The sequence below is a fragment of the Montipora capricornis genome, chromosome 6 (assembly GCF_036669925.1).
Source record: "Montipora capricornis isolate CH-2021 chromosome 6, ASM3666992v2, whole genome shotgun sequence".
Lineage (NCBI taxonomy): Eukaryota > Metazoa > Cnidaria > Anthozoa > Scleractinia > Acroporidae > Montipora > Montipora capricornis.
Window position 1 is genome coordinate 2,585,754 of NC_090888.1, and position 10,000 is coordinate 2,595,753.

Consider the following 10,000-nt stretch of genomic DNA (forward strand, 5'->3'; position numbering starts at 1 on the left):
ACCCAGTATCAGCAATAATCTAAATAGTATTTTGAACAATACATTGTTGGGTGACGGAGGCAAAATACGTGAATTCCACTCGTCATGGACAAGGCAATTGCAAAGCTTTCGCTTCGCCGAAGCTAAATATATCTAAATATATCTAAATATCTTGATCCTTATCTCGGTTTTCTCATTGCAATTTCAGCCCATGCGTTTGAAACCCCGAAAGTGTTTTCGCGGGATGAAAATGAAATCGATTCATTTATTTTCATCCCTGCAGTGATGTTATTGATCACTGATTCAAGATTTTGTATTCCATAATTGCAGTTCCGATTTTTTTAACGTCTTTATTTTAAACAGAGGAATGATTAGACACTCTTTTCTACAAAAACGCCTAATTTGGGGGCTGAACCTGAAAACGTTCTTAACATGTTCTAAAAGTTGAGTGGTATACTAAAGTTCGACTACAAACTGAGTTGCTCCACACGGCACCATGCAATGAGGAAATCACTTTGTTAATGTTCAAAAAACGATCCCCGAGAAAAAAATGAAATGTTCTTAACTGACTCGACTCAGCCTGGATAGGTTCTTGGCATGTTCTTAAATTTTGACCCTCCGGGTTAATCTCAGCCTGAACATTCTTTTAAAAAAGGTTCTTATGAAACAAGAGTGCATCTAACAAGCGCTAGCGTCTCATGTGCCACTGTTATCCAATTATTTAGTAGTACGGCTTTCTGTGCACTCTCTAGTAAAATTTCGGAAACTCGAGCTCTCTGTATCGGTTATTTTTTTGTGCTCATTTGCGGCTAGAACACAAGACTAACATATACTCGACCTTTAATGTTTGACCAAGGCTAATCGAACACTGACAGCATCCGGCTCACTGGCGGGAGTAACATGTCTCTTTTGAATGCAAGTAAACGAAGAATTAAACAAAGAAAGAAATGGCATTAAAATAATCACACAGCAAAGGAAGAAATCATAACAAGTCCATTCATGAGGAAATTCCTCAGAAATTGCTTAAAGAAATTCCTTCAGGCTTTTTTGCGAAAGACATAATTAGAACGAAAAAGAATTGATTTTTTTATGCTTACTCTTTTTATGATTACTTGAGCAAATAAACATTGGCATATCACTTCTGAAGTAGCATTCCGGCCACCTCAATGGATCAATTTTGTGTAAAATGCCGCTGTATGTTTAGTATAGGTAATCACATGAGGTCGAGTACTATTAATGATTAATTGCACGAGTGTTTTGGAAATTTTCCAAAACACAAGTGCAATTAATCCTTAATAGTACGAGGACTCATGCGATTACTTGTTTATCAATAAAAGGCAAAATTAACCAATCAGGATCAAGTAATCAAGCCTTTACTTGATTCCCAAAAATGCCCTCGATTAAGAAAAAATGCCCTCTGTCTCAGCCAATCAGCGCTCAGTAATTTTGCCCTTTATTGATAAAGATTTAAACAACAGCGGCCGGTTCCTGGAAGGAGGAATAAATTATACATGATAGAGCGAGTTTCAATTGAGTGTCGTAAAACCAAAACCAAAGTAATTACTTTGGCCAATCAAAAAGGACGGAGACAATCCAATAAACCAATCAAGACTCGAAGTAATTACACGTAGCCGACACAAAGCGCGGGAAAATATGCACGCGCCAGCCACGATTGGTTTTGCTTTCAGTTCTGATTGGTTGAAAAAATGGCGCGAGAACTTTCAACCAATCACTGAGTGAAGTAAATGCAAAACCAAAGCAATTTGCTAATTACTTTCGACACTCAATTGAGAACCGCTCTATAACAGTTATTCCAGAAATAAATCTGCTATTCTAAGGGCCGATTTACACGATACGATTTTGTCGCATGCGACAAGCTCACGACAGGCCCACGACACGACTTACGATTGTCGCAGCGTTTTAAAACATGTTTTAAAATGATACGACATTTTTTCTGACGTACACAACAATTGTAAATCATGTCGTGGGCCTGTCGTAAGCCGTTGTCGCATGCGACAAAGTCGTACCGTGTAAATCGGCCCTAACAGAACAGAATTTATTCCGGTAATAAAGGTATTCCTGGAATAAGGCACATTTCTCCCTGGAACAGAGTTATTACATCTTTCAGGAACCGGCCCAGATGATTCGTTTCCAGCCGGTTAATTTTTTATTGGCTCACCAAATCTTGGTTGTCAGTTTCTATACCTTATGATCATTCCAAGATTTTTGGCTGGAGGCAAAATCTCCAAACTTTCATACTTTTAGGAGTTATTAACATTTAATAAGGTAATTATTCCATATACACTGTTACAGTAGTGGGATACAAAATTGGTTGTAGCCAACTTAGCACTGTGCGACTCGCGTTACACCGTGCGTTAATGTAAACAAACTCGGGTGACCCGAAGACACTGACACCCGGTCCGTGGACCCCCCTACGGACCGGGTCCACAGACTGCCTTACGGACCGGTCCACGGACTACCCCTACGGACCCTCTCTTCGGACCACCCCAAAACAACACAGAATTAAAAATAAATAAAGAAAAATAAATAACAACTGATAATTTGTTTATACCGGTTGTCTGGATAGACCACTCTTGCCAGCGGCACAGGCGTTGCCTTTTCCTTCGCCGTTGACCGGAGTGCTTCGATAAAGACCGGTAATATCTAAGTTCCTTCCGCAATTTTGTTCGGAACAGAGAGATCGTGAAGCTTGGTGCGAGTTCACAAACCCGCGGGAGAATGATCCGAAAAATGGCAGAGGGAAGGAAATAAAACACAAATAGAACTTACTTATTATCAATCTTTTTCGAAGCATTCCGGTCCACATTGAAGGAAGGGGCAATGTGTGATTAATAGACTTTGCGCCCGAACCTGAGCCTTAGTCTGTTAAATTTTCGGAGCATAACGGTTGAGATTTCGCCGACACGAGTGACCGTGCAAGAGTGATCTATCGAGACAACCAGTAAGTCAAATATTTAGATTTTTTTTTTCTTTATTTTTTCATTTCTATGTTGTTTCAAGGTGGTCCGTATAGGGGGTCCGTAGGGGTAGTCCGTGGACCGGTCCGTGAGGCAGTTCGTGGACCCGGTCGGTAGAGGGGTCCATGGACCGGGGGTCAGTGTTTTCTTTTCACCCAACAAACTCAGACATGTCTGAAGCAAATACGAGGAGTTCGGTAACACGAAAGGAGGTTGCAAGCCATTTTTGTCCCGTGTGGACCGTAGGTCCGAGGATTAACAGTTGAGAAATTTATCTGACTTATTTTGTGATTTGCTTCCCACATAAAATTTCCTAGAATGGTCGCTGTTTCTATACGAGAGATGCACTCAAGCCATAATGCCGCGTTTCCACAATTTTGGGTAGTTCATTTTAATGGAAAATTATTTGCGGTACGCAGTAAAGCAAATAATAGCCTTCTGCACATTACGATTGGAATGGTATTAAAAGTAAAGTAAAGCAACCATATTTAACGTCGATAACTCGTAACAGTAATTCAACTGACAAACCTGAGGTCGACAGTGCGCCCATTTTACTCCCCCCTCTCCATCAGTGCTCCGTTTTACGGGTGTTTAAAGCTACTCAAGCTACACAAAATGGAAAGAAGTCGAAACAGGGATGGGAGATCCGGGAATCGAACTCAAGGCCTCGCACAAACCGACTGTGCCGTCCTCGCTCCTGTCCTTTGCAATCGTCAAGTTAATTGCAAGTTATTTGCATTTAGTATATATCGGTTAGCATATTCAATTCGATTCACTTCGGTCTGTACTGCGAACGACTTCAGTCCACTAGACTAAATTTTTTCATGCCTTCAGTCGCTTTGGGAGTAGAACACTGAGTAGAAATATATTTTAATTTTGGTTTTTGGACGATAAAATTTATAGTGCGGGGAGTTTGGGCACCTCAGCGAATCCTGTACAAGAAACGTAGATAGAGGCGCGTGTGATTGACTTGCTGACGTGGTTGATGAAGATTCCAATTTATTTCCTTCATTTAATAAACGTACGGCAGGCGAATTTGTTGCGGAGACCGCCTCTCCGAGTGTAGCTGGCAAATTGGAAAAATCAGCATATTTCTGGGAAACGTGTTTGCGGGCCCCGGACTGAAGTATCATTAAAGAAGGTTATAGGTTACCTTTTGGTCAAAATACCAATCGCCTTGTTTTCTTGTAAAAAACAAATCTTTACTCGAACACCCGCATTTTGTGCAGCGAACAATACTGCAGTTACTAGCTAACTGCTGTATTCAAGAGCACAACGCCCCGCCCTTTTGCCGAAGGCAAAAAACTTCGTTTGGTGATAGATTTGAGGCATATTAATTAATGTCTAGTTGTGGTCAAATTCAAGTATGAAGATTTGCGATCTCTGTCTGTGGTTTTGGATGAGAGTGACTGGTTTTTTCACCTGGGACCTCAAATCAGGCTACCATCATGTTAGCATTCATCCGGACCATCCAAACTATTTGGGTTTTGCTTGGAAATTCAATGGTGCTCTCAGATATTTTACTTTTAAAGTGCTTTCGTTTGGGCTTAGCAGTGCTTGTTTTTGTTTCAAGAAATTGCTTCGGCCCCTAGTAAGGCGTTGGCGCACGATGGGTCACGTCAGTTTTGTCTACCTAGATAATGGTTTAGGCAGTCTACTTAATAATTGTTCCGCTCAAGCAGCGAGTATTATTCAGCGTAAAGATCTTGGGTCTTCCGGATTTGTTGTTAATGAAAATAAGTCGTGCTGGTCGCCCAGATAAATGGCTAGGTTTCATAATTAAGGACGGTGCCTACTGATTCAGAGGTATTTTTGGCCCGATTTGTGATTATGCAGGAAAGGTAGAACTTAACAAGTGTTATTGAAATCCAAAAACAAAATTGGGGGTAACCTCGCATTTTTCAAAGATAATTTATGAACAATATTTGTAAAAAGCTCTAAAATACAAAGCAATGTATGGCGTTTTTTCTCAAATTGAAGCTCAATTATCTCTAAAGAATGCATGGTTACCCACAATTTTCTTTTTGGATACCACGAGCACTTACAAAGATCTACTTCATCTGAATAGTTTTAAACCGCGCAAAAATATCCCTGCATTAGTAAGCATCGGCGATAGGAAATCCGAGTATCTGGAGATGCGCAGAACGTTTGCGCAATAACAATAGTAGGCACCGTCCTTAACACGATTTTAATGCGGTTTGAAGTTCCAGACAAGAAAGTGGCGAAGCTCAAAAGAATATTAGACTTTTACATTCAAGACGGCTTCGTAACGTTCCGGAATTTAGCTAAGATTGCAGGATTGGTAAATTCTATCTACCTTGGGGTTGGGCCGATTGCTGGATTACTCGCCAGTCAAATGTACGCTGCCATTGACTCCAGATCAGCTTGGGATTCCATATTGCCTATGTCATCTAGTTTGATGGTAGAGTTGAAGTTTTGGTATTTGAACATTGACTATTTCAATGGCTATTCAATTAGACCACTTTCTACTTTGTCCGTCGTAATTTGTACCGACGCAAGTGCAGTTATACATATCGAGAGCTTAAAGCGATACTAAGGCGTTGGAGAACAAGAAAGTGAAAGTCTTTACTGAAAATGATAATGCCGCCAGAATCGTTTTAGTTGGCAGTTATCTATGTAAAATGGGGCCCTCATACCATCGACCGATCTGCTTCTTACTACTGTAACAATGCCCAACTTCCCATGCAGGTTTAACTCCAAATTTGCTTCGCATGGCAGTTGCGGAATAGACGCGTTTGCCCAAGATTGGAGTTGTGAGATCAATTGGATTTGCCCTCCAGTATCTTTGATAGTGCGCTCTGGGCTCATGGCTCGTGTACGACGACCTGACTGCTGTCATTGAAGAAAAGGACATTAACCTAACTACATAAAAAACACTGTGAAAAGAGGAACAGCGGGAACAGAGGGCATAGAGAAACAGTGGGCACAGAGGAACAGAGGAACAGAGGGCACAGAGGAAAAGAGGAACAGAGGGCATAGAGGAAGAGAGGAACAGAGGAACAGAGGGCACAGAGGGCGCAGCGTAACGGAGGAACAGAGGGCACAGACGAACAGAGAGCACATAGGAACAGAGGAACAGTGGGCACAGACGAACAGAGGGCACAGACGAACAGAGGGCACAGAGGGCAGAGAGAAAAAGAGGAACAGAGGGAACAAAGAAACAGACAGCACAGAGGAACAGAGGGCACAGAGGAACAGAAGGAACATAGGGCACAGAGGAACAGTGGGCACAGAGGGACAGAGGGCACAGAGGAACAGAGGGCACAAAGAAACAGTGGGCACAGAGAAACAGAGGGCACAGAGGATCAGTGGGCACAGAGGAACAGAAGGCACAGAGGAACAGAGGGCACAGAGGCACAGAGGGCACACAGGCACAGAGGAAAAGTGGGCACAGAGGAACAGAGGGCACAGAGAAACAGTGGGCACAGAGGAAAAGAGGGCACAGAGGAACAGAGGGCACAGTAAATTGTAAATATTTTGAAGCTGTGGAATTCTAGACGAAAAGAAAAAGGCTTGGATAAGGCAAAAGGAGAGAATAGAAACTAACAACAGAAGCGGATTCTATGGTATTTACTGCCTTAGAAAATGATCAGTTGAAAAAAACAACTGAAGAGTTATCCCACGCCAAGTTACGAACGATTAATCACGTGTGAAATCATGCGGAACTTCTCGGCTGCTGTTTTCATATGCGCGTTTTCACATGCGCGTAACTCCGTCGCAAACAATCGCAAGCACCTTCCGCGAGCATATGCATGATCACAAACAGTTTGTGTTAAAGGAAACACCTTTTACGTTCATCCCCGACCAATCGCCGATGAGTGCAAACAAGACTACGAGTAGCAATGCAAAAGCGAGGAGACAACGATATGGAAACACAATCGCAATCTGTTTCTGATTGTTTGCGATTAATCGACGATATTTTTGTGCACGCGATACGTGTTTACGAATTAGAGGCAAGTATAAGTAATGAAAATGGCGTCCGAGTACGATTGCGAAAATGCAGTAGTTTTTATGTTAACGTTCGTTGAAAGTGGTTTTCGACGACTTTTCGTTGAAACACCGCCATATTGGAAGCGCAGCAAGGAGAGAATTGGGACCATTTTGTTAGTGCGCCCATGCGCTCCTTCAGTTCTTCGCTCGATGGCGTCGTAGAGTAACTCGAAGGATTATTCGTCGCTTGTTACACAAATACGCATTCTCTGCAGGCTAATATCTTTCCGTGGAGCCTTTGCTTTTCTATTCCCTGTAGGTCATTATTCTGTCGATCAGCACCGAGAATCAGAAAAAATATTGTATCAAAACTCTGAGACCTTCTAAGACTGCGCAAGAGAGCGGTAAGTCTATGATTAGCAGACTTCCTGGCTAAGTGCCACCGAGAGGTCGTCATTTTTGGGGCTGACCAAAAGAATGCACATCTGAATGCAAGAGAGTGCACTATTGACTAGCAATACGTGAACATCTTAAGCGTTGTTTTGATGCTTTTAAACAGGGCATTTTTAACCTCAATGTGAGGCTTTGAATGCGGAAGTATTCAAATATTCTCATTCCTCATATTGAACATCTTTAATATGAGCAATAATTGGGAGAGGATTCGAAACAGAGTACAAGCGCAATGTAATTCGCTAAACGAAACCGTATCGCTGGACAATGAGAAAGTTCCGGATGTCCATCGTGGTCAAATGAACAATGAAAATGAAGAATAATTAATTACTTTGTTTTATTTTCTTGTTGTGTGGCTACAATAGACCGAAAACAAAATCCAAGTCATCCAATACGCTTTGTAGTGCGTTAGGAGGGTACTACAATTTTCCTTTAACAAACATTTGCTTCAAAAGATCTTCATCAAATATTGTCGTACGACAAATCTGTTCTTTGCTGAATGGAGTATCTTGTTGGGTCTTCGGTTCTTTGTTCTTCACTTCCTCATTGTTTATCCTCTGCTCTGTCAGGTCTGAGGCGAGCTTCCCTCAGCATGCGCAAGCGTTCCATCAAGCGAGTTGTTGATACTCCAGGATCCTCTCTAGCCTGAATAAAAAAAATATTGTTACTAACCATAAGAAGTGTAACATGAGAAAATTCCGTTCATTTTTTAACATGGAGCTTGTTCAGTATTTTAAGGAAAGCGTCCAAGGACAGCTAGTAAATTCGATGGTGATGGGAGTTTGGCCTTCCAAACAATTTAAATAAAATAAATGAACTTGCCAAACAGCTTGGGGAAAGAAAAATCACTTGTGCTGTATTCTGGGATTTCTCGGTGGTCTGGACAAACTTTTTCCAGTGGAACAATCACTAGAAACCAACCACAAAAGCACAGACCTCGCCCAGTTCAATTCGGCTGGTTTTTGACAATGGTGCAAGTTTTCAAATGGATCGTGTGTTTTGCAATGATGCGACTGAGACCGGCGTCTTGTATCACATACCAGGCAAGTAGAAGGCTTGACCTGTTTGGCAGATTTTCTTAGGTTTGGAACAATGTGTCAGTGTTTTTAAACTACAACTAAACTTTTGATATACCTTAAATTAATCTTGTCACCAACTGGAGAACATACAATTTTGTTTTCTTAAAAATATACGATACATAAGGTGATCTGAGAATAAGATGGCATGACGATGGACTGATACGAATGTTGCCTTTATAAACCGTCGATCTCGCCTCAAAGTTCAAGAGACCACACATTGCTCCAAAAGTCTTGCAGGGCCGTAGCAGGCCTGGAAAAACTGAGGGGGCACAAAGCTATGAAGCAACTTTTATTTTGAAATTTGTGGGTTTTGGGTTTCGAGGACGCATTGGCCGGGTGAAAGCCAGTTCTTTGTTAGGGGGGAGAGGGACTGGGGGCATGGGTGTGATACCTCCCCATGAAAATACTTGAAAATGGAACACCAGAAAGTGCATTTACCAGCATATTGGGCCTTTAAATTTAGATGAAAACCCTTATACAAAAGCACAGTGCATTTCAATGATCCAAGAGGCTTAGTGGAATTATTACACGTGATCCCAGAACATGAATCTTTATTCCTGTTGCCGTAGGACTTAAAAGGAAATGATTTCTTGGCTGATTTCGTCTATCTTCAAGTGGAGGTAACTGGGACCCAACTGCTTCAATAGACTCGACAGCAGCATAATCCTGGCCACTCTAAGAACTCCTGTCTGGCATTTCTGCAAGACATTTCTACTCTCTCATCCTTTCTCTCATCCTGGGCCTTACCCAGTATAAGAGCGACTTCTGCTTCGATTTTCGGGGTTTTCAAAAGGATATGGCTTAGTTTAGATCATATTCCAAAGACGAATCCAGTGAGTGGCCTGGATGTCAAGACGATTTGACACATTTATGTTTTTGTCACATTTCTCGCTTGCTGTATTTTTTAGCTGGTTTTTCTATAGTTTTGAATCTTCGAATAAGAGAAGTAAAAATATGAACTGGGAAAATGGTACTGTAATTAAACTTTATCAGGAATGATTCTATCCGGAATTTTTGACATCTTGTTGTTTCAAACTTCTGCACTCGTGTGTTTTTACTTTTTGAGGTAAAAAAGTAGAGGGGCACGGGTCCCCCCCCCCACCCCCGGCTCCTCCCCTTGCTACGGCCCTGTGACTTCGTAAAGGCGCGAGCAGTGGTTGTCAGACCTGTTCTCTCCAGAAAAACGTGGCAGGCTGGCGTTATGTCTGGAAAAAAAGGTTTTTGGTGTAGGAGACCACGGTAAACAGAAATTGTCAGTCAAGGGTTGTAACCGAATACAGAGGGGTAGTCATGGGGACGTCTGGGACTTAGGAAAGATAGGAAATTATTGGACCCGAATTGCTTGTTTCACAGGTTTAAATTCGTTTCCCATGTGATTACCTTGGCAGAAAAAAAAGGATCTTTTTAGCTTGCGTAGCTGGCGGGAGGCAATAACGAGGGGGGGGGGGGGGGGACCAGCGCTCCTCCCCATTCTCCGCACGGCCTCATCGCTCGATATTTCTCACCCGCCAGCTACGCGGACTAAGATAGCTCCAAGTATAGTTTATGCTCAGCAACGGTTCT

General features: G+C 42.1%; 1 protein-coding gene and 1 long non-coding RNA gene across 2 annotated transcripts in view; one reads left to right on the forward strand and one right to left on the reverse strand.

Moving 5' to 3' along the window:
• Positions 1 to 4,787: 4,787 nt before the first annotated feature.
• On the forward strand, positions 4,788 to 6,450 carry LOC138053098 (octapeptide-repeat protein T2-like). The gene is made up of 2 exons (XM_068899783.1): positions 4,788 to 4,798; positions 5,865 to 6,450. Exons 1-2 carry the CDS (start codon positions 4,788 to 4,790, stop codon positions 6,448 to 6,450), a joined length of 597 nt encoding a protein of 198 aa, XP_068755884.1.
• Positions 6,451 to 7,676: 1,226 nt separating this feature from the next.
• Positions 7,677 to 10,000, reverse strand: part of LOC138054593 (uncharacterized) — a 2,806-nt gene continuing 482 nt past the window's right edge. Inside the window, exon 2 of the long non-coding RNA XR_011133309.1 lies at positions 7,677 to 8,003. This is a non-coding gene — a long non-coding RNA (uncharacterized lncRNA). The remainder of the gene's footprint in view (positions 8,004 to 10,000) is intronic.